The following is a 25,432-nucleotide window of genomic DNA, read 5'->3' on the forward strand; positions in this document are numbered from 1 at the left end:
AGAAGGGGAAAAACTGAATAAACCCAGAATTTTTGCAATCTCCATGTTCCAGCTGTCTTTTTCTTTTAAATACTACTTTGTCAGAATCCTTTAAAAATATATGAACAGACACTAATATTAACAATTTCTACTACTGTACATTAGAAAACATGAAAAAAAAGGGACAAAATCTGATTTGAAGAGAAGATTTAATTTGTTAGCCTCAAAATGTAAAGCAAAGTCATGGCTCTATGTTACATTGTTTTATTTCTTTACAATTTACATTTTGTGGAGTTTTGAAGCGTCTCAGTTAGTGTCAAAATAGAAAGTGTAAAAAATGCTGCATTGAACAAACCGGGTCCAAAGACCAGTCAGTGTCTTCATGTGGTACAAGTGCACAGTTAAAGGGTCGTTTGCAGCTTTACAGAGGAAGCCAATCAGACGAAGGAACTACACAGGAACATATAAATCAAGTGACTGTCAGCATTAGTGTTTGATATTATTTATTGCACAAGCCTTTTTTTTATATAAACACATCCTAAAATAACCCAAAAACATTATTTAAAACATAAATTTAACTTAATCTTGAAGTAGAACTGGATTATGGAAGATTTGTGTTTCTATTCCCTCATAAATTTATAGATTTTCACACACACACGCACACGCCCACACACACTGATGTCCTACAGTGTGCACGCAGATACACAACCTTACACACACGTACACATAAAAAGACATTATTCATTGGGAAGGACTTCAAATAATCCATGGCAGACTTCCCCTTCAGCAGCAGATGTTCATCATGAAGTTCCCAATTCAAACAGAATCTCATCGTAGCCATGGCTGTGGAGGAGCAAATATGAAATTAATTATCGATAAAAATGCAGATTAGAGCTACAGAATCAGGTTACACTGATGGGATACTTACAATTGGTTTGGAGTCTTCTTTATCCAAAACCTTTTGCGCTTGGTCTGGAGGAAACTTGAGCATGGAGGTAATCACTTTGGCCATCGTCTGCAGACGAAAAGAGCGACAAAAATCTTTTATAAACTAAAAACACCACATTGTAGTCACTGCTACCTTTGACACATCACAAAACAGATTATAGTTCCTCTGAAACAATTAAATCCTAATAAGGCAAAGGAAGAAGAATGAAAATAATCTCTATAATCAACTTCAGGTCCATCTGCCACAGAGCGTGCGTCTCCCTATAAACGCAGGCGATAATCAGTAACAGCGGTGCCTGAACCCAACCACTCCACCAGCTCTAAACAAGGCCAGCATGGCTTTAAATGGCAAATCTGCGTCATGCAGGATGCATGTGCTTGCAGGCTGCCTGCAGGACATCCTCCTCACAGGGAGGTCTGCCATGTTCCTATAAAATGTGTTTGTTGAGAAGCAGAGAAAATTCTGCCGAGTTTAGGACCCTGTTAACAGATCTGATGGTTAAAGAGATCACTGTTAATCATCAGCAAATAGATTAAAAGCAAAACAAGTTCATGTGTGACGTGTTGTTAATGGCCTTAGACAGCAGTGACGCAGTAATATCCCTGAGTCACTGCTGCCGGTTTTAGCCCTAAAACCAATTAAATTTTGTAATTTAAATGAAATCCTTGGAAGTGTTAAAAACAGTCAACCAGAAAATAAAAAAAAAACAAGAAACCAATGATTATTATTCAGGATCTGACATAAAAAGTTAAATACAAACTTAATGTGAGTCACTTGTGACCTTTGCAAGCATGTTCACGGATGCAAAAGAATGAAAAAGAATTGATTCACTGCAGCGATTTAAATATGATCACATCATTTTCCATATTCATACCCCATGTTTTACAAATACATTTTCTGAAAAATGTAGAGTGCATATATTTATCCCCTTTTACTGTGGTACCCCTAAGTGAAATCCAGTGGAACTAATGTGCTTCAAAAGGAGATGCAAAATGCTGTGGTGGAAAATGAACAGTGATCGTGTCATGGTGACTCTCTTATCACTGAAAGGTGAGAAGATGGATGGAAGTAAATCTACTGAAAGGCAAAAGACTTGGACCTGGGGGAAGAGTTTTGTCTTTTAGCATGACAGTGACCCTAAACCTACACCTAGAGTTGTTACATCTCCTTCCAACTGGACTTGAGCTCAAAGTAGAATAAGCAGAAATGTCAGACTCAAGACGAGCAAAAATGTGGTGCTGAATACATGCAGACATGAATGAAATGCCAATCTTTTATAAGAACTAAAAAGTGCACAACACACTTAAAATGTTTAGTGAGAAAAGTTGAAAATCACATAATTTTCATTCAACTTCACATAAAATCCCTTAAAATGCATTAAAGCTGGTGGATATGGCAAAACAGAAAGGCAAATATTAAACATGCAATGTGATTCTATCAACCAGTGTCTCTGATTTTAAGCTGTTTTGCGATTTGTTTTCATTTTTGTGCATAAATTTTAATTTGTTGACCCACACATCAATTCAATCAGCTAGATCTTAACAACCAGTCACAACAGCTGCAGCAATGAATCCCTGTTTGATTCACTGCAGCGACTTAAATATGATCACATCTTTTTCCATCTGTATGATTTAAGTCAGTCTGAACGTTCAACTCTTTTTTTTCTTTTTTTTTTTATTAACTGTGGGAGTAAAATAACTAATGAAATAAAGAAAAGCTTACTTTTGTTTCCCGTCCCATCATGTATTCAAACAGCACCTTCCTCAGGTACTCCATCTCTGTAGACTCCGACAGAGAATCTGAGGTATTTATCCCAGGATCTGTCGCAAGAAAAAAAAGTTTCCTCTTTTGTAAACACCACTGAAGTTATAACAATAAGCTTTATCAATTAAACACATTTTTTATTTGCTTTCCATTAAGTTATTGCACCATATATATAAAAAAGAAAAACGGCAGCAGAGTAACAGAGCATTGGTGTGCAGTTTCTATTTTCATCTAGATTTTAAAGTGGTGGTCATTTCTGTATTTATTTAGCAACAATACCTGCAGACAGAACCAGAGCACGGGCAGGTACTGGTTCAACTTTAGCTCAAGAACAGGAAATAATTGAGTCTCAGCATGAGAACTTTAAAACCATATGATGAGAGCAGTCACCATTGTAATTCTCTGCCCAAAGCTACAAACAGTATGGGAACAGCTATGCTTACAATCTGGATGGAGCTGGTAGCACTTAGGTTGCAGCTTTTCTCACCAAAAGCTAGATGAGAATAACTCACATGCTTTGTGCTTAAGCGTAATTATCATTCAGTTTAATAAATGCCGCTGCTTTTCTGAAACAAGAGTCAATGAGAAGGAGGCATCCAAACATCTCTTTGATCTCTGACATGGATTAAAGGGTCACCAATAAATCCTGTAGCCTTTGTCCTCCTGACCTTTTCTTGCCCTCAGTGAGGCGACTACCCGGCCAATCACATCTACTTGAAACCAGCCATCAACAGCTTTCACATCGTCAACCTACAACCACAACTTTAGGTGCTTTAAATAAGCTAAACAGAAACCTAGCAGAATAAAAGCAAGCTTCACAGATGTAATTCTCCCACACATAAACTAAAGTATGTTAGATAAAACTTCTTTTCCAAGAAGGGAGGATTTAAGAAGTCAGTGAGTGAATAGCAGTAATGTTGAGCAGAGTCTGCAAAACCCATTACGGTAAAAAGGTGGCTTCTTCATCACCCCTAAAATCCCTGACAGCCGATTTTCTTTATTGCACCAGAAGACCTGACTCAATGTCTGCAAATACAATTGGGTCCATGATAAGAACACTGTGGTCCCACAGAGGTTTCACATCAACGCTAATATGGACTTCTCGGCTGCAATTCTGAACGGGATCGAAACCTCATTTGCAATTAAACCTCATTGAAATGGAGGTTTAAACCTCATTTACAACTGTGTTACCAACAACCATCAGATATCTCACAAAGAGACTTGTTTTGTGGCACAATTACAACAACCTTGGCAGGATGTCTGCGTGTCCTTAAAAAGACTTAAATTTACTCATTAAGGCCTTAAAATATGTTAATCACAGGTCTTAAATTTGTGTCTAATTGGTCTAAGTCATTAGTGGTATTGGATTAATAGCATGGTAGATTGATATTTTAGCTTCTCTTCTGTTTTTGTGTTGTAGTTTCCCGACTCTACCTTCAAAAAATGTATTAATTTTCTGTGTTTTTGCATTTTATTTAGGGAAAAAAAAGCAGAAATTGGATTTTGTTGTTCTACTGTTTCTGCTTATCTTGTTGACATGTTGTTAAAAATATTTTGCAGATACCTACAAGCTTTGTTCAAGTTAATTTTAAGATTTTAACAATATGATTCACAGGAAAGCACCTAAATGTCAGAAGTTTGACATGAAGCATGACATATGTGGTAGCCTTTTATTCAGTAGCATGGATCTAAAATTTATTCAAGTTGACTGATGTCATTGATTTACCCTGGGAAAGATTAAATGCATCCTTAAAAGACAAAATGAATATGACATTCATGCTAAAGTTGAGTGAATGTAAACTTGTGGAAGGAGAACAAAATGTTAATGCAAAGATTACCTTTGTATGTCCCACCAAGATGAGTTACAACAGGGCTGCGGTGGAGAAATTTGATCTTGTCTTCAAGTGAGTGAATCTAACAAGCATAAAGACACAGACATGGACGCATTACTTTCTGATATCCGTGGGTGAAGTTGTTGCACTTTTACCGTTAAATGGGATACATGGATTAAATGCCCATATGCCATCCTTAGGGGTGGTTTGCTGAAAAATGAAACCTGTGGGAGGTGGTGCTCTGACAGTTTATAAGGTTAAACCAAATGTAAACAGATGTGTTGCGCAATTAGAATGGATGCAGCAGGAGGGCAGTGACTGTTTCTGCCAGAGGCAACAGGTTTCTGGGAACACGCACTGCTCTTCGGTTATTAAACAGAGGCTCTGTCACTTACTCTCTCAACGAACTCCTGCTCCTTCAGCCTCGCCTCGCTCAGAAGAGTCGTCTTCTCAGCGAGCTGAGCCTGCAATCAAAGGGACAGAAGACAAATGTCCGGACTTGTACGTGAGGAAAGAAATAAGACACTTAAGATTTGTATTACAGTAATATTGGTTTTAATAATTCTTTTGAATTATTAAAGCAACATACGTACCTTCAGGTCCTCAGGGGTTGCCTGTATTGATAAATACAAAAAGATTTTGGTGAGTTTTTTTCCTATTTTGAACCTTTGTGTACACACATTTATAAAAACAAATATCTTTCACCCACATGAACCCTCACAAATATGCAACTGATTGTTGTTTTAAACATGCCACACCCATAGGGGGCAGCGTAGCGGAAAGGTACAACCAGACAGCCAATAAAATTGCTGCAAAACAACTACAACTTCCTGTTAGGACTTAAACATGGCAGCAGAATGTTCATTTGTATGGACAAATAAGATAAGTTGAACTACTTTTAAACAACATAAATGGATATAAAGTTATTAAAAACACAAAGAAGATGCTAATTAGGAATATTTTCTAAGCAAGTGTGTGGATATAATGGGATGTTATTTCTCTCAGACTGATGAACTCTGACTTTCCATGTAGACATGCAAACACAAAGTTTCCTCATATCTCCACTTTAGTCAGTTTGTAAGTCACTTTTAGTGACATTAGACACATAAAAAAATATTAATTTTCCCAGATATCCAGCTACACGTGAACTAGACACAAAATAAATGCTGATAACACAGAAAATATTTAGCACAATTCCAAAATAAAACCAAAAGGTGGGTTTTATTGTTCAGAAGAGTATTCAAAAATAGATAATCAGAACTTGGTTAACTTTCTTTAATGTAGGCAAGAAGGATACAAACACCAATAAAGGCAAGGAAATCATTCAACAATAGAAATACAGATGGATAAATAGTTTTGTGGGAATATAAATGGATGAATGGTTGAGTGGAAAAAATAATTAATACACACTAATCATCCATCATTTGTTAATTGGAGAACAAATTATGGATGCATAATGGATGTCTGGTGAAAAAAGGAGAAAGCAAGGTTTGTATGGGGATAATGGCTCAGAGTCCCCCATAAAGTTATTACCTCATCTGGGAAAAATGCAGCAGTCAGAGCAGTAAAACACTCTGTTTATTTTTCAACAAACATTTGTGAAAGAAAGAAAATCCTCCAAAAGCACCTGGAGAAATCTCTGCGGAACCATAACTGGACTCCTTCCAATTTGAGTATCTGAGCACCACTGCAGTATAAATGTAAAGCTGTGGAAGCAGCTCTTGTGATAATTGAGAACAGGGACTGCTGCCTTCCAGGGTCCGTTTCGTGAGGAGAGCATTCCTGGGTGACTCGAACGCAGTCTCGCAGCATCCGGCCCCCTTTGGAGAGCGGCCACAAGACGCTGCTCAAAGAAAACTATCCAACACAGTTGTCCCTGACATCAAGTTTTAACCCAAAGAAAAACAGGGACGACTGAATTGCACGTTAACCTAGATGGGTGCTTCGTCCGTCACTCAGAACTGCCAATGCTTATTTCAGACTCTGGTCTTATCCCAAAGGAAAGCTGAGAATACGAGAACTTCATATGACCTCTGCTGTTTATGGGAGCCAAGAGGAGTGACTTATGACTTGAACAGCATTACTATAGAAATTTTATCTCTGCCTGAACTCCCAGAGGTGTATATATAATCCAGCATATTGGCTGCAGCTACGAACGTTTCTGTGAAACTAAAAATGCCCCAAATGCAGCAGCGGACTATGACACAGCTGCTTGAGGCAGAGCTTTACCTCTGAGGCGATCTCACAGCGTGCCTGGAGCTCTTCCAGCTGTTTCTGAACCTGCCACACTCTGTCTCCCATCTCCTCCTCGCGATTCTAAAAACAATGACATAAATAAATAAATGAAGCACTTCCTGTGTCATCTTAACTGTATCAGCCCACCTAATAGTTACTTCTTTAGTAAACTGTACAAGATTGTATTTGTTTATGGTAATGTGCTTTATGTTCAATTTTAAACTGTAAATGAATGAAAAAAATAAAATAAAAATAAATAAATAAATAAAATGTGGCCTTTAAGAAACACAAACATTTGGATCCAACTCACCTGTATAACCTGCTCATATTTCTGCACAGTTCTTTGCAAATCGTCTTCCTTCTGGGAAATGAGCTTCTTCAGCTGGCTGGCTTCATCTCGATGGCTGCTGATGAGTTCAGTCTCGACAGCCTGGGCCTTGGCTGAGGAAACAGCAGAAGAAGTAAGAGAGAATTACCTTCTAACTTTAGCTTTAGTCTGTAGGAACCCCTCTAGAAGACCAGGGAGAAATATTTTCTTTTACATTCACTGGCAAAGTTTTTGCATTCTCTCCCAATGATGTAGTAGTCAGTTCATGAGGCATCTTGAATATTGAACGTCTTCCTGGTACAACATTAGGTTTTTGAAAGGATTTCCCATGTATGTTAATATCTTATCTAATATTTCAAGTTGTACATCGTTCTCTTTAGGATATAAATTCACCACAAACGTGCAAAGAGCAAAACATGGGCTTCCCATCCCTTATAAGACATTCATAAGAAGGAAAGAAAGCAAATACAACAAAACTATTTGGACTATTTCTGAGTTATTTTAACTGTGCAATAATAAAGTGTTTCATCCAGAGTCCCATCTCCATCTCACAAAAACAAACATAAATTAATGGATCAATTTTAAACGTGTTTCTCCACCAAGGAGTTAAACATATAAACACGCTTTCACAGAGGATCCTTAAAGGAGCAAATTACTTATATGTAATTTTAAACAGAAATTTGTAATCACTGTGACTGGTTACGAAATAGAGCAGGGGTGTATTTGCTAATTTACTGCGAGGGAATGCAAATGAAATGAAAACATTTCCCCCATGCTCAATGAAACATTGTGTTTTTGATTTCTATTTCAAAAATATTTCTTTAGGTCTGATCTTAAACTGGCCATTTATTTTATCTCACCTATTGTCTCTTTCACAGAGGAGTCAAGCTCTCTCTCTTTCAGAGCCATTTGTGTGTTGAACTCTCTCATTAGTTGCTTTATAGCAGAGTTGTGCTTCATTTCCACGTCTTCAAGCTCCAGTCTATATAAAAATGAATCCAGATTAGCATAATAAAATACTGAACATATTGTTTATAATGATGAAGTAAAATCTTACTTTAGCCTTTTCTCGTTCTCCTCCAGCAGCTCTTTCTTCACATACTCCAGGTCGTGTTCATGCTCCTTCCTCAGCTGCCTCATGTCTTTCTGCAGCCTGGCGAAATCCTTCTGGATCTTCTCCTTCTCGTTCTTCATCTGGCTCACTTTGTCTTTAAGAGTTTGCAAAGAATCACCATCGACGTCCTCTTCTTTGTGCATAGGAGAATGATTTGCCACCTCGTTTCCCATCACATTCATAGTTTGCTGCACACTGCTACACTCCACCTTCACCTCCATTTCTGACGAACGATGGACATTGTAAGGAGGAGTCATTGATCTCTGAGTGAGCTGGGCATCTTTTTCAATGATTTCTGCTTTCAGACAGTTTATTTCTGAGAGGAGGTTTTCATTTTGCTCCTCTACTTCCTTTAGCCTTGCCTGGAGTTGTTGCAGCGTTGTTTCAGTTTCTCGGAGCTCCACCTGTTGTGCCGCCTCCTTCTGGAGAGAAATCAGCTTGTCTTCATATGCGACTTTCTGCTCTTCTAAACATCTTTCTTTCTCTAGCCTCTCATTACTCACAATCTGCTCCAGCTTGTTCTCCTGCTCTTCTTTAAGCTTCACAAGAGCTTCTTCGAGTGATTTTGTTTTCTCCTCCAATGTTTCTATTTGCTTTTTGCACAAAGTTTCGCTGCTTCTGTTTTCCTCCAGGCTATTCTGGAGAGATTTAACCGTCTCCTCTTTTTCCTCGAGCTGAGCCGTCAGCTGTTTTCTAATCTGACTAATTTTCTGCTCAGCTTTCTTCTTCAGCTCTGATATCTTCCGAGTGCTCTCTGCAGATAACCTCTCTTCAGTCGCTTTGAGACTCTCCTCTTTGCTCTTGTTAATCTCGTCTTTCATCCTTTCAAATTCCTCCCTTTGACTTTCAAGCGCAAGTTTACACTTCGTGTTCTCCTCCTGGAGGGAGCTCAGCTTTTCTCCCAGCTCTTGTTCCATGTGACCACTCTGATCGCGCTGCATCTGGATCTGCTGCAGCTGCTCCACCAGCTCTTTCTTTTGGTCCTCGCTGCTGATGTGCTGCTGTTTCAGCTCCGAGGCGAGACGCTCGCACTCTTTCGTCTTCCCCTCGAAGCGCTCCTGCAGCTCCGAGAGTCGGCCGATGCAGCCGTCGAGCTCTGAGGCGAGGTCGCTGACTTTCTGCTCTTTTTCACTCAACACCTGGTCCATCTCAGACTTGCTGATGGACTGATTGTCGACGCTCGCTGCCAATTTCTGCAGAGATTCGTTCTTCTCTGAGATTTCTTTCTCCAACTCTTCTAGCCTCATCTGCAGAGATTTAATCGTGTCGTCGTCCTGGTTGACCTTTGCCTCCGCCCTCTTCCTCTCCTGCTCTAGCCTCTCCATTCCTTCTCGTCTCTCCTCTTCATGTTGCTGCTTCAGTGTATTTATGGCTTCCTCCTTGTCTTCCACATTACGTACAAGCTGATTTTTCAAGTCGGCGACAAGAAGCTCATTGGCTTTCAGACTTTCCGACATGATTCTGTTGGTTTCGTTCAGCTCCTGTATTTTCTGAAGCTGTTCGCTGATTGAAAGAGAGCTGTTCTCCCTCTCTTGTGTTAAGGCTTTGATATGCTCCATGTGAACATCTACCTGAGCAGTCGCCTGTTCTAATGAAATGCATAGATTCTTGTTCTCCTGTGTGTGGTGGAGGACATTCTCCTCTAAAGTGCAAATTCTGTCCAACTTGGTGTGGAAAATGCTCTGTAAGCGCCCCACATTCTCCTGACTGCACAGCAGTCTACCGTTCAGCTCTTTCACGCGACATTCAACGCGTTGTTGGAGTTCATCAGAGGAAGACTCCACTTTAGACTTAACCTCCTTACAGTAGCGCTCCATTTTGTCGAGGATTATATCTAATTGCTGCTGGAATTCAGCTTCCTTGGCTTGTAGTTGTGTGGATGTTTGCTCAATTTTACTCTCCAGATCTTTAGTGTTTGTCAATCTGGAGCTTTCCAATGCTTCAAGCTGCTTCTCTGCTTCGTTCAACTTTTCTGACAGAGTCTTTATGCTTGCTCTGCTTTCTTCTTCTGCCGTCTTTAGCTGGTCTTGAAGGACGTTTCTCTCATTTAGAGCCTGGTTCAGGTTCTTCTCCGTCGACTCCATTTGCTCCTTCAGCAACGCTTCTCCCTGAGACAAACCTTCGAGTTTAACGGCTGCTTCGTTCAGTTCTTCCTGCAGCTTCTGCACAGTGGTTTCCCGGATTGCCAGGTCCTCTTTTAGGTCCTTTAATTCCTGAGACGATTGCTGGTTCTCGTCCCGGCTTCTGCTGAGCTGCTGAGATGTTTCCTCCAATTCCTGAGCTTTCTCCTGGAGGATGGCTGAATGTTTCTCTGTGAGTTCTTCCTCCTGTTGTGCCAGTTTCTCCTGCCAGCGACGCTCCACCACCTCCATCTCTTCTGCTCGGGTTGTGAGCAGCTTCTCTAGCTCCTTCTTATGGTTTTCCTGCAGTTCTGACACAGCACTACTGAGGCCCTGCGAACTCTTCTGAGCCATCTCTACAATTTTTTCTTGGACTTGCTGCTCTTTCTGCTGAAGCTCCGCCTCTTTTTTTGCAAGTTCCTTTTTTATATTTTCTTCATTCTCTTGTAGCTTTTTCTTAAAGCTCTCCTGCATTTCTTTGGCCTTCTGCTTGAACTTTTCCATCTTTGTTTCCTGTTTTTTCACCTTTGCTTCCATCTCGGATATAGTATTCTTTAGTTTGATTTCATGAGCTGCTTTTTCATCATCCAGCTGTTTCTTAAGGCACTTTTGCTCCTCTTGATTTTTTTTCTGTTCTGCTACATAAGCCTTCTCCTTTTCTAGGAGCTCCTGTTTGGTTTTTTCTAACTGAGTCCTCATTGCTTGGAGCATCTTCTCTTTTTCCTCACATTGGTTGTTTGCTACTTCCAGCTGATTGTTCAGATCTGTCAAACTTTTCCTACATTGATCCAGATCCTCTGATGTTGTGTTGAACTGAGTGTTAGATTCCTTTAAGCTCATAATTTCTTGCCGAGTTTGCAATAAACTCTGCTGCAGCTCTTCAACCTCTCTAATCTTGATTTCCAGGTTTTGTGCAGTGGAATGTGCTTTCTCCTGTATGGTTTTCTCTTTGAAAAGAACGTCTTCAAGTTCTTTTTCCTTTTCCCTCAGAACAATTTTTAGTGCATTAAGCTCCTGCTTCAACGTTTTTTCTACACCTCCAAGAGACTGTTCATGCGCAAGTTTGATATTTTCAAGCTCAACTCTGTGCTTTGATACCTGATCCTGCAGCTTTTGCTCACATTCTTGTTGAGTTGCCTTTGCAGTCTCCTCAGCTGCTGCCAGTTTCTCCTCCAGAGTCTGCCTGCTGCTTAAAACCTCTGAAAGTTCAGCAGAAAGTGCCTCCAGCTCTGCCTGCTTCCCATCCAGTTTCTCCAGCGTTTTCTGGTTCATGTCTTCAACGTGACTCTGGAACTGCAGCTCTTTTTCTTTCAGCAGAGTCTCCATTTCCAATCTGTGTTTCTCCTTGACTTCCTCTAAAGCAGCATCATGCTGATGGATCAGAGCCGCCTTGTCCTTTTCCATCTCCTCTTGGTGTTTTGCTTCTAGTGCAGCGATATGCTCTTTGTGGTTATTCTTCAGCTCCTGCAGCTGACTGGAAAGACCTTGAGATAAACTGGATTCATCTTGTGAGGTCTTGTTCACAGAGCTCTCCATCTCCAAAATCCTCTGAAATCACATGAAAAGTGACAAATGTAACAAAGAGTCTGAGCACTTTAAGTAGATATATTTCATTCCATTTAATTTCTATGCACTTTTTTCATTTAGTATTTGTCTTTTGTCATTTTTAAATATAGATTTTGCATTTATTGATATTGTGGTTTCATATTTTACATATTAGTTTATGGTTTATACTACTTGCATTGTTTTTAATTCATTTAACTATATTACTAATGCCTGACAATAAAGTTTAAATGTAATCAAACCTTGTAGGTCATTATATTTCAAGATGATAAATAAAATGAAAGAAAAAAAAGACTTGAAAGAAAACAATTTTAGGTAAGTCTTAAATTTTTGATCGAATAGTAAAATGTGAGGATTGAAAAAAAAAAAGGAGGAAAAATGAACTATTGCTTGTTAAGACTAGAAATGTGAACGCTAAAGTCTAACAAAATTTAAAAAACAGGATCAATTTAACTATTGGTTATTTTATGAGACATCTAAAAATATTTTCTCTGATAGATAAAATAAAGAAAATATAAACTTTTTTGTAAATTTAACCTTGAGTCAAATAAATCATATTTTTAAAGTCTAAGATTTTACTTTTATCTCTATGTTTTACTTGATTTTGGCAAATCAAATTCAGTGTCTTATACTTATCAGGTAAATTAATTGCTTGAAAAGAGAGGAAAACCATAACTCACTGTTCTTGCAGCCTCCAGCTCCAGCTGCATGTCTTTCACTTTATTGTCAGCTTCTGTCCTTATCGCCGTCTTCTGTAACTCTGAGTCCTCCAGAGCTAGAGACGCCTGCTGCTCTCGTTCCTTTGCCAACTGCTGAAACTCATCTTTGCATTGCTCCTGGAAAATAGAAGAATTTTAAAAATCAGATCTGTATTTGGACCATTTATGACAATATTCTATAAGAATGATTGAAGAGGGTGGCACCGACCACTGCTTTGCTGATTCTTTCCTTCATTTCTTCTTCTTTAGCAGCTAAAGCTTCACTGTGGGCTTTTTCCAAATTAGCCACAGTTTCTTCTGATGATTTCTGAAACCAACAGCAACAAAAACAAACATGTATTTGGCAAAGTATTTCCCAAAAATATTGGAATAGTTCAAATATTGACAATTGATGAGCATAAAAGTGGTAGCATTAGTGGTATAATGACTTCCTTTGTATGAACATAAAATCAATGAGTTACTTTCTGACCTTCATGATGGTAACGACTTCCTGTTTCACTCTTGTGAGCTCCTGCTGAAGACTCTTCCTCTCCTCCTCACTCGCTCTCTCCACTTCTGCTACTCGCTGCTCCAGCTGGACCTGCAGCTGTTTTCTGGCCTCCTCGGCCCTCTGCGCCACACCCAGAGCGCGTTCAAGCTCTTCAAACGCTGCAAGACAGGAACAAAGTCTGTTATCCTTCACTGAAGGTGAAGTGGGATTTTTTTTCTTGCTGCAGGACTTCAAACTTGATTTGAACTCACCTGATTTCTCAGCCTTTTCTTTCTGCTCTTGTAATTCTTCCTTCTGGGCGACAGCCTGCTGGAGTCTGGAGCGTAACTGTGCGACTTCCTCTTCTTTCATTTCAAGAGTCTCATGCATCTGCCGCTTGGTTTCAGCAATGACCATTCCCTGAGAAAAATGCAAAACTAATTAAAAATATGTAAAGATGCACCACCATTATTAAGTCAGCCAAATTTGCCTTGACTGGTCATCGGCAGACCAAATACAGTCACATTCAATAAATTAGAATATCTGATGAGGCTAGTTTGTCAGATCTTTTGAATGTTGAAAACTCTTACGAAGCTATTACATTAACTTTTTTTTTTTTACTAATGCTACATTTCTGTATTTAATTTTTTTATTTTCTGACATAAAACACTAACGTTATATGTCACGCTTTCATTAACTGTAAGCATAAGATCATCATAATTAACAGAAATAAAGGCTTTCAAACATCCATCTATGTGAAATTAACCTATATAATGTGATGAATTAATAGAAGTTCCAATAATATTCAAGTTCATTGAATGGGTCTGTATTGCAAAAATGTCTTACAACTCAAAAAAGAAAGAAGAAAATAAACAAACGAATTAAGAATCTGCATTGGTGAAAATCAGAATTAGTTGATTGATTTTAAAAATCAGCATTCAGGAAAAACCTGAACACAGGAATTTGTGTCCAATCAACCTGAATTTGGATGTTTGGACACAGAGTGCAGCGGCTGTCCGCTATTATACAATTTAATAATATCTTGTGACAGTATCTATGTTCAACAAAATGGTAAAAAGGTAAAGTAAAATATAACAAAATTTTACGTTTGAAACGTTTCTTACACACAACCTATAGACTGGTCAAAGAAAGTTATAAAAAGTCTAACAAATGTAAGATGTCTGGGATTTCGCAAATATAAATATTTATTGTAAATTTGTCTTAAAACAAGAGGTTTGGACTGATTTAACTTGAGACAATGATCAAATTGTGTAAATGTCTTTTTACTATTTTTAAATATCTGCTTTCCAAATTTAGGATTCCAATCAAACATTCTATTGCACTTGTGCAGTTTGAATATAAAGCACTTTTAATAACCATAACTGCATATAGATATCAATAATTTTCCAAATCTTGAAAGCACTCAATTGAAATTCAAGCATTTTCAAAGATTTCAAGCATCCATACGAAACCTGTAATGCATTGAGTGTGTCTGCATTTTACACCTATTTTAAGCTGTTAATAGCATTTGTCTTTCATCCATCACAGTGAACTTCTAAGTGGCTCTTCATCCCGTGGAGCTAGAGTCAAAGATTAAGAGAAACAACGTGGTGCTTCACCGTGTCCTGCCTCTTTAGCCAAGGGCAGAGAAACACATCCCACAGAGCCTTTAATCAAGATGTGACAGATGCTATAAAAGCTTCTAAGCCACCTTGTCCTGCTCCAGTTGCTCAATGAGATTCTTGGCATCCCGCAGCTGAGTGATCAACTTCGTCTTTTCTGTCGTGTGCAGGTCCTGAGAACACAAACCATTCGACAGATTTCCAGATAAATACATTGCACATGCATAACTTGAATAACATTCCTGTCTTTATAGCAAATTTGATATTCTGGCTCAATTCCTGTACAGGTTTTAGTCAGAGAATGTCAAAGTAAGATGTTTTCTTCACCTCCCAGGTTGGCTCGCCCACAAACCACCTAACATAAACCCAGCAAACCCAAAAAATAAACCCAAATTACAGCCCAGTATCCACATGTAGCAATCACCACAGATTTACCAGAGGCTGCTGCAGAGGTAGGCGGACTGACTGAAGCTGGAAAAGGCATTCATTTTAAAGGTCTGAGAAAAACAAGTCTAAAACTGCTTAATCTGAAATAGATGTTCTATTTTATGACCTGTTTCTCTGCTGCCTTAGAGAACTTCGCACCTGTTAACTTTTGCTTTTCTGGAAAACGGAAAAATCGTTTAAATAAATGAGATTCAACCAACATGCAATCACTGACTAGCTGTCTGTCTCTAAGATTTGCTCATCAGCTTCAAACAGATGCAGCAAAGCATCGTAGCAGATATGGACAAGCTGCAGAAGCCAAACATACCACTGAAACAAAATGTTTTTGAGTTTAATGAAAACAATAGTTCAGTTGTGTCAAGCTGACATGATGCGACCTCTCACTATGGAGCTTGGCCAGGGAATTTGGATGTTTGGACACAGAGTGCAGCGGCTGTCCGCTGTGTCACTGAGATAATGGAGTCACATTATCAGTGAACCGAAAAGACTCTGGCAGACGTTCATTACTCAAGCACACACACACATTTATACACAGCTCAGTCGTTTGCAGCTAAATCCTCATTTAAATCCAAACAGCATTTTATAGAGAAATAAAAATCCAATGTAAGCTGTTTCCAAAAACGCATTTTAAATTATCAGGGTTCAGACTTAAAGTATAAAACCGTACAGTATATAATAATAATAACTTTATAAAACTGTTTGACTAACTGCAACGTGATTTAGTCTCTCACTCATCAGACCACTTTAAAACCCAGTGTGAGCACCTTCATTTTCTCCAGCTCCTGAAGTCTCTCCTGGAGCTGCTCCTGCAGAGCTTCGTTCTCGCTGCTCAGCTGCACACTCCGTTCCTTGTGTGTGCGCATCACTTCTTTGCACTTCTGCAGCAGGTTTTCTTGCCTCTTTACCCTCTTCTGGAGAGCCTCCATGAGTTTGGTTGGATCATTGTTGCCCTCTACTGCCCAGAGAAACCAAACGCACAGTCAAAATCACAGAAAAATCTGCAGGACACTGCATGAGCATTCATACCCGTAGAACCACGTCACATTTCATTATGTTACAATCATAAAGTAGATAAATGATTGTGTTGTCGCTCTAGATTGTTGTCGCTCTAGATTGCTCTGGAAGTCTCATATGAGAAGCTTCACAATACCTGCTAAAGAGAACCAAACCCACAACATGTTTTGGTCTAAATATTTAGATCTCATCTAACCAGGTCTTCTAGATGTTTGCTGTCTTCTTATGTTGCTGCAAGGTGTCTGTAGGATTCAAGTCAGACTTTTTAATGCTCGCTTGAATGAAATTTTAGACTGAAAAAAAAAACTGTAAATATAGATGCTCACTGGGGGATATTGTTGGCTCATATGTGCTAGCAACAGAAGTGAATCAATGGCAAAAACAAACATTGTCTACACAACTCATGATATGATTAATCAAGGCTCTGCGGACCCTCAGGTGTCTCTGGTTCCAGTTCTTGTTCTTTTGATGGACTCTGAGCAGCAGCAGTAGAATCTGAAGACGCTTCAGGATGAAGGGCTTCACCCTCAGCGGGCAGTACACCATCAGAAACTCCCTTTACTCGCTTTTTCAACAAGGCAACCTTTTAAAGGGAAGGAAAATAATGTCATTAAAATTCTCCCAGGACATCAAAATATTTTATTTTCACTCTTTTTCATAGAAACTTTGTGTGAATTAGGCATTTACTTATACAAAAAAAGTTTATTTCACATATTGATCAAGTTGTTTCCATATAGACTGTTGTTCAGAAGAATAAATGTTTTTAAAAGAAAACTATCTGCTATATTTTGGCATGTTTTGAAGTTTTATCCCAACATAAAAATATTTATTCTAATCTGGATGTTTTTCACAGGTTACTGACTTGTGTTTGAAGGACAGTGATCATCTGGTCCTTCTCCTCCAGCGTAGCATCAAACTCATCTTGCAGGTGTTTCTTGGCCTGCTGGTCCATTTGAAGCTCCTAGAAATAAACCATAAAGTTAAATATCACATACAAGCTCATACTAACAAACAGATATCAGCTATTCTTCATAACAGAGGCTACCTCACGAAGCTCTCCTATTCTGCGCAGAGATTTATCTTGACTCTGACTGAGGATGGCCTGAAAAAAAACACACAAAACATCAGATTAGTGTCTAAACAAAAAAATTAGCCATTATTATAGTCTCAGTTGGAAATACCTGTGTTTTCTCTTTTTCTCGCTGCACTGTGCGATATGCAGTAACAAGCTACAAAGAAATTAGCATAAAATGTTAGATTTGCTGATCTTACAAAAACTTAGCAAAGTGTTTCTCGTTTGTTTTTAGTGCAAATATCTTAGTACACTTGGAGTAAGACTAAACTAAATTACAACCACCTTTTCAGCACTATAGAGGAGCTTGTTTTAAGTCAGTAATTCACTAACTTTGATGAAAAAAGTACTAGTTTTAAGTGAAATAATCCGCCAGTGGAGCAAGTCATTTTGGCAGTTTTTTTTAACTTACTGTATATCTGGTACTTTTTCATCAATATACGTAAATTATTTACTTAAATTAAAAACCCATATTGTGCTATAAGGTTAGTTGTGTGTTAGTATACTTGAAATAAGACAAAACTAAGATATTTGTACAAGAAACTGTAAATAAATCCTTAGTAAGACATTGTGTTTTTCCGGTGTAGGAGTTTTAATCTCCTAGGAGTCATTCCTGTTTCTCACCTCTGAGTATTTCCCTCTGTACTTTCCCAAACTCCTCTCCACCTGAAGCAATCGATGCACCAGCTGCTCTTTAGAAAGAGCCTCCGCGTTTCCTGGCAGCTCCTCAGCTTCGCTCTCAATGTCCGAGGGAGGATCGTACGCGGGGGGCCCAGACGGCTCGTTTTCTCCTAAAGGCGTCAACGATTCGCGGGAGGAGCTCCGAACCAGGTTTTCTTTAGATGAGGAGCGGAACAGACTTTCCGCTCGAGTGGCACCGCCACGAATCAGCGACTCCATTGAGGGAACTTTCAGCTGTAACTTCTGTGCAAATGACTGCGACTCCTCCTTCTGTACGTGGGAAAACATTAGGGAGCGTGCCTCAAATTCTCTGAAATAAGCTGATAGTCTTAGAGGTGGAAGTCCATACTTTGCTACATGAGCCAAAATAGATTAATCAAAAGCAAATAGACAAAATCAAGTAGTAGTCCAATTTTGCTGTTGTAGTTGAAATGCAAAACTTATAAAGGATTTTGCATGTTTTTTGTATTAAAACAAAGCTCATTTAGTTTTTACATTTGTTTGGACTTGATAGAACAAATGTATTCTGTTATAAGAAAAATATTTAGGTCACTTTCTTTCAAAACACTTGCTATATTTAGGCAAGTTTGGTAAATTAAATAAAAGCCACAGCAGTAGGCTTTTCAGTAAAAATCCATGAATAGACACGGTTTTACTTACTATAAAAGCTTATTTATGTAAAGAAATTTACATTTTCCATTATAATAAAATTATGTTATGAACATTGATTAAAAAGGAAAAGTTGGTATCACCTTTAACCACCAGTCAAATGTTAATCAATCCTGAATAAGGCCGCACAAAACCACTTCACGCCCCAAAAATGACCCTCGGGCCACACTTTGGACTCCCTTGTCTTACTGGATGCATAAACATACCTGAGGAGAAACACTTCCATCTCCATTGATGCTGCCTCTGGGAGATCTTGCAACTCCTCTGGAGGCATTCTGCAGAATATAAAGATACAGTCAGAGAAGAAGTGATGGTGATGATCCTGGGCCAATTAGTCATCCACACCCAGCAGGGCTCTCCCTGATTACTCTGAAGAGAGCAATATTAGTATTGCTGGGAGCAATGCAGGGGCAATGGGTACCCTCATGCAATTTGGAAAAACAGAGGGGTTAAATACACAAAAGAAGGCATCTCTACTGTACAAGAAACTAAAAAAACGGTTAAAACATTACTATAGAGAACAGCCAAGAGCTCAGGACAAACGCACAGTTAAAGTCAAGTAGTCGGGCCAGTATTTGAATCAAAGATGCAAAGCGGAGCTGTGTGAAGCTGTATTAGAAGAGCACATCGCACAACAGAAGTAGGTGAATATTTAGCAGCTGAGTTGGTTTGGTCGACTTGTTACCAGCAGCTTCAGAGAAAAGCAAGTCTTCTCCTCACTTGTCCAGCTCCAAAATACCCTCACTTCTGGGTTACAGAGCAAACAAATGCATTTGTTCCTGATTCCTACTTAGTTTTAGTCTTTTTCTCATGTGATGGTCAGTAATTTGTGACTGAAATGTTTTAGAAATACAACAAAACACATGTTTTTCTGTTCCACCATAATATAACAAGACTCCAGATATATCTATTTTATTTAAGGTTTCTGTCCCAGTTGGAAGATCAGACTTTGTGGGACTTAAAGATGTAAACAATCCAGGTCTGAACTTTATGAGAAATAATTTGGTGCAAAACAAGGACAACAAAACTCATGTAAACTAGTAAATGAAACACAAAGTTTTAATATGTCAAACAGAGGAACAAAAAAATATTTACTCATGTTTTCTTGGAGATAGTTTTGTAATGTTCATGTATCTCTCTTTAGTCTTTTGCTCCCCATTTCTGTTCATGTTAAAATCTAGAAAATGACTCATCAAAAAGTAGTGTATACATAAAGACTCCACTAGCTCATTTCTTCAGCAAAAATAACAAAAATAAAAATCACCACATCGTCATATCAGGTAGGAAAATGCTGAAATCCTTATTAATAGAGAGGCTATATCTAACATAGTTGCAAAGTGTGGTTTGTAAGAGCAAACTTAAAAAAAAAGGTAGAAAACCAAATCTTGTGAAATAATTTCATGGTAAACTGCAAGCGATTTAGAAGTCAACATTATGTAGGAACATAATGTTGTTGTAATATGACAGAAACAATGAGATGAACTGAAGGTAATGTCTGTCACTGCAGAGCATCAAACCTCTAGGCTTCAAACTACACAATACAAAGTAAATCCCCATCAGATGTACAGCCTTTGGTTGAACTGTTAATGATTGCATAAATGTTTTTTATATATAATAATCCCTTTAAAAAAAAGTCTTTAGGCGAGGCTTCAAATTTGTGTTGTTCAGCAAAAGCCCGATTGCTGCATAATTAATCTGATTCCCTGAAAGAACTGTCCAGGTCAAGTAGAAATGCACCACGAAATCAATCAAGTCTGAAATCAGACTATTTTTCTGTTTACTCCAACAAGTCACAATGTTATCAACACAACTAAAATCCCAGAGTTTGGAGAGCTAAATATCTAAAACAACCACTGAACATTTCAACTCAGTTTAGGGCAGGATGAGTGCAACGTTTTGTTTTTGTTTTTTTTCACTTTGACTGCTGTCAAATATATTATTAAAGAGAAATTGTAATCAGATGAAAGTCAGAATTACCAAATCAAAGCCAGATTAAAAAAAAACTGTCCTCAATTTGCTGCAGCACATAAATCGACAAGTTTGAAAAATGTCATTTTTCAAATTCAGCATAAGTTTGAGTAACTTACAGCAGGTGTTTGCTATGCTGGTCATTATTTAAAACAGGCATTTATCTTAGATAATTCCACTTTAAAGCGACATTTTTAAAACTTATCTTCTAATTGGACTGCAGTCCTCTCTAGCAGCTGACACTAAACTTTCTGCTGGCTCATTATTTGCCCTTCATACACATTTACACATCCCAGGCACTGTTTGTCGACCAACTTAGCATGTAATATTAAACACTGACATATTGTGAGTCACTCAGACAGAAGAGGGTCATCTTACAAGTAAGGCACCCTTCAATTTTAGTCGCAACTTTTCAAACAAACTCATGAGTTCTGGTAAAGGTTTTCTGATGATTAAATTACTTATATTCCTCCTAAGATCATACACAAGAACAAAACAAAGTATTGACACTAAATAAAAGTGATAAATATATTGCTCTGGGTTTGTTTATTTGGAAGAGTTCTGTTCAATTTAACATTCATACCTCTACAGAAAATGTCAATTCTCCAAATAAACAGACCTGTAGAAAGAAGGGACAAAGGCCACAAGGCAAAATAGCAGGATGTTAAGAAGCCTAAAAGACAAGCAACTAAGCCTACTAAAAGACACTGGGGGAGTATTTCATGTTTCACCAGGTTAAGATAACTCAACGATTGGGCAATGAACAAACACAGGGCACAACGCACAGAAGAATCTAACTCACAATATAAACCACATCTCCCATTAGATGTAGGGTCATGTTATTGTGTGAGATGCCTTCTTAATGCTAAATCCAAAGCAAACAGGACCAGGGAACAAGCTGTCCCTACTCGAGCCACAGTCCTCTAACGGTTCCCCAAACGCGCAGAAAACGGGAGGAAGGAACGGGACAGGACGAGGAGGAGAAGGAGGAGCAGGAGGAGGAGGCAGGAAGTGAGGACGGACTCACCACACTGGCTACCTGGGCCGTTTTGGGTCGGTTTGAATGGTCCAGAGCAAAGATAGTATACTCAGAGAGAAAAGCGGGCTCTGCTATCATCCCGGCCAGCATCTGACCCCGTCAGTGCAGAAACGGAACGAAAGGTAGGGAAAGGAGAGGAACACAGAGAGCAATGAGAAAAACAACACCATGAAAGTGAAGTAGCACTGAGGGAGGACTGGGAGGGGGGGATTTTAGCCGGTCTATCCAAAGTAAGCTGGTCAAGAGAGGGAAGGATGGATGGAAGAGAGAGAACAGAGTGAGATAGAGGGAGAGACACAATGTGAACTAGAAAAAAAATTTGAAATGCTGAAAAGTGAAAGATTTAATTAACATCAACGTCATGAACAACAGTTTGACATCTCTTTAAAATTTCATGAATATTGGACAACTCGGTTTCCAGTAACCAAATAAAACAATCAAAAAGAGACAAAGATGTCAAAGTGTTACAGAAACGTGAGATGGAAAAAAAAATGTTGCGCTGCTTCCCAAAACTTTCTGTGCTACGCTGACATGACAGTGCAAAAAACATACTGTACTTTCCATGAAATTATGAAAACTAATGCACAGAATATTAACTAAAAAGGCAATGTTATTATCCTATCATGTGGCGTGTGTGTCATTAATAAGTAGTCACATCTTTTTTTTAAAGAACAAGCAAAAAAGATAAATTTTTAGACAGCAAACATTCACATATTATCTGGTCAGGAGGCACGCAAAACATATGCTGCATCATCTTGCGTTCATGGTCAGGATGCCTCTGCATCCAAAAGCGCTTCAGATTTATCTAAAAATACTTGCACAGACTAGCCCATATCTGCTGGAGCAAAACAAGCAGTCACCAGAAACAGAAAAACCCTGAAAGCAAGGAACATACATTATTCATGAGCACTGTGAAATACAGGCTGCAGTCCTAAATGAAACCGTATGTTGGTTATGTTGTTCTACATTTATTCATAATAATAATAATAATAGTAATAATAATATGCTGTTTTGTTCTCTATCTCTTGGCAAAGTAATGGGCAGAGCTCGGTGCATTACTGGGGTAGCAACAAGCAAAACCAATGACAGACTTTTAGGGACACTAGAAAGAAAATCAGTATATAAGCTGGGTCAAGCTGGCTGTTTCCACTCAAGCACAAACGATGTGCATTTACTGCAGACAAACAGATCTGTCACACAGCAGCTCCATACTCACCTGTCTGTCACTGGGAGATGGCAAACCGTCATGATGGACAGGCGGTGTCTGGCTGCTGCGCCGCTCTCCGCTGCCCATCTGTTAGGACAGATTGATCAGTTTTTAGGATCTTTAATTTTAAAAACAAGTTATTGATCAGAGATGTGATATATTATCAATATGCTACTGCTGCTGTGCACTGAGTGCACTCTTAATCATCATCGACCTCAAGTGTGTTCACCTTCAAATCCTATAATCCAGACACTCTGGTTTTACAGACATGCAGTGGGCGTTACAAGTGGCAAAACACACCGAAAAAGAAATCGGTTGCACAAATATCTATTTCTTTGCTTTATAAGCCACAAAAAACAAAAAAAAAAACAAGGTAACCCAGTAATCTGTCACACAAAATGGGAAATGCAAGAACAGGGAATCCATGAGCCCCACTTGTATTAAATATAATATTGTAAGTATGCAAATATGCTATGACAAATTTTCATTTATCTGCGTCAGATTCAATGTGGATCAGCGTTTTTTCCAGATCAGATGGACACTAAAGGATCATGAAGTGATAATGTGTGGTTGTTATTCCAGAATGAGCTTCAGCTTCTGTCTTTGCTTTGTAACATAATAGTGTATACCACTTGCTAATGGATCGTGGATTATCATTGAAACCCTGAGGGGCATCAGAGGAAAAACAGCTCTGTATCAGCTGTACCCCGTGGATGTTGTTACTTACATTTAGCTATCATATTGCCTACAAGAAGGTGAAACAATCAGTCAATCTTTGAGGTAGTGAAAGAAAGGCTGAGGTTAGGGTTTGGGTTTTATGTCAAACCCACATGAATTAAATGACAGCCATCACACAACATTTTTTTACCCAGTTGCACATGTACATTAAAAATGACATAAAAGATGTTGGAATCCATACAGAAATCTTAAAATTAGGGGTATATATTCTCTACACAATACATGGAGTCGTGATGTTCGCTGGACTAATGGCTAATATAAAATGGTGAAAAACATTTGAAATGTAACCTCACTTAATTTTCTCTTAGCTATGAGATAATAGTAACATAAACAATCAATAACAGCTCATAGTAGGAAGGTAAGAATAATTTTAAAGTTTACTAAAATGTTATTATATTCTTCTTAAAAAGGCATCTTAGTTGAACAAAATAGGTTTTGGCTATTTAATAACAGGTAACAATATTACTATAATGGCCAATAACCAATATTTGTCAGTATTATATACTTCTCTACCCTTTTGATAGAATTTAAACACTCGACAATCCTGAACAGCATCACTACATGTCCAAATCAGTCCCTTCCCAAAACACAAAAACTGCAACAAACATCAGCTTTTCATATTAGACCAACAAAAACAGTCAATGCAGATGTATCATGCATTCTTGGAATTTGCAAATATATTTTTTAATACTAAATTCTGGATTTTAGATATTTTATGAAGACAGATTAGAAAGATCATTTGACCCAAAAGACTTTAGGCATAAAAAGTGATTAGCAGTAAGGAAGTGTCTCACCTTGAAGATCCTCCCTATTGAACATGATTGCTCAAATAGTGAATCATCAGAAGTGCATGACAAGTACATCCACTTGTCATGTTATTTATTTAAAGATGAGTCTTTAAATAAAATATTGCACGCAGGACAATGTGCCAGCCTGCATAATCAGACAATGGGGGCGTCTGACAGCAGCAGGATTACTGAGGGTCAGCCGGAGTGACCAGCGGAGTTCAGGCTGCAACCAAAACAAACACCACACGCCCAACCTGTCAACGTGTTATGAAACTAAAAGCTGGTACGTTCTCCTAGAACAAGCTCTGGTTCACTCTTTAAAGGATTTTTCTCCACCCGGGACAACAAAAATTACCAGTTCAAGTTTTGTTTAAACAACCTCTTCAGCAGCTAATCTCAATCACTGTCTTAGCAGGATGCTAACGTTAACATTTTAAGTTCGGTAAAGTTGACTGCTTATTAAGTTATTTAACTGGAACATCACAGAGGACTTCCTTCAAATCAGAAACCACTAAAGGTAGTTTCTGAGCTGACAACCAAGCCGTAACATAAACAGATATTAGCCAAGTTAGCTCAACTAACCTGGGCCTGCTGCTGTGGTGTCTGCGCATTCCTCTGCGGCGACTGCTCCTCGTTTATCTTCTGCTTAAGTTTTTTAAACATCTTGGCTCGCCGAGAGCAACTGGACACGTCAACTATCCCAGTGAACTGCTTGGTTTTATATTTTCAGCCCAACATCCAGTCCTGAGGGCCTGACTTCCCTGTTCGTTTGTGATTCTCAGCAGGTGACAAAGATCTCTGCGCATGTGCGGCCAACGTGGAGGAAAACTGAATGTCCAGATTTAAAGGCCCAGTGCGCCTTAAATTCCCTTCGGATGTACAGCATCAGAAAGACCAATGAAAGGTCAGCGTTGTGGATAAATCCACAGCAAAGATAAAATAGAGTGAGATTATTAAACAGTATCCTAAGCTTTGAACACCTCACACAGCATTGTTCAGTTATGTCAATACTTTATTCAACCCTAAAGGAAGATCCAAAATATAAGTGTAAAAATAATTATAAAAATATACATAATTGTATAGGCAATTTAAATAGGACCTAACTAAAAATATAA

At 38.5% G+C, this 25,432-nt stretch overlaps 1 protein-coding gene across 3 annotated transcripts; it reads right to left on the reverse strand.

Annotated features, from left to right (window-relative positions):
• Positions 1 to 169: 169 nt before the first annotated feature.
• Positions 170 to 25,101, reverse strand: golga4 (golgin A4). 3 transcript variants are annotated; one of them, XM_055029574.1, is made up of 25 exons: positions 24,900 to 25,101; positions 22,801 to 22,878; positions 21,573 to 21,674; positions 18,784 to 18,852; positions 17,852 to 18,178; positions 17,337 to 17,384; positions 17,201 to 17,257; positions 17,018 to 17,116; positions 16,588 to 16,738; positions 15,906 to 16,093; positions 14,784 to 14,867; positions 13,345 to 13,492; positions 13,073 to 13,251; positions 12,812 to 12,910; positions 12,565 to 12,720; positions 8,145 to 11,869; positions 7,948 to 8,069; positions 7,070 to 7,200; positions 6,754 to 6,840; positions 5,118 to 5,138; positions 4,920 to 4,988; positions 4,531 to 4,606; positions 2,651 to 2,748; positions 908 to 994; positions 170 to 822 (listed from the first exon to the last, which is right to left on the reverse strand). In XM_055029574.1, the coding sequence occupies exons 1-25, from the start codon at positions 24,978 to 24,980 to the stop codon at positions 808 to 810; spliced, it is 6,297 nt and encodes a 2,098-aa protein (XP_054885549.1). In that variant the 5' UTR covers positions 24,981 to 25,101; the 3' UTR covers positions 170 to 807. The 3 variants fall into 3 exon arrangements, with proteins under 3 accessions (XP_054885549.1, XP_054885548.1, XP_054885552.1); XM_055029573.1 differs by having other exon boundaries at positions 15,906 to 16,096; XM_055029577.1 differs by lacking the exon at positions 21,573 to 21,674 and having other exon boundaries at positions 15,906 to 16,096.
• Between the last annotated feature and the right edge of the window lie 331 nt (positions 25,102 to 25,432).

This window comes from Poeciliopsis prolifica, unplaced genomic scaffold, assembly GCF_027474105.1.
Source record: "Poeciliopsis prolifica strain line A6 unplaced genomic scaffold, Auburn_PproV2 SCAFFOLD005, whole genome shotgun sequence".
NCBI classification, from domain to species: Eukaryota; Metazoa; Chordata; class Actinopteri; order Cyprinodontiformes; family Poeciliidae; genus Poeciliopsis; species Poeciliopsis prolifica.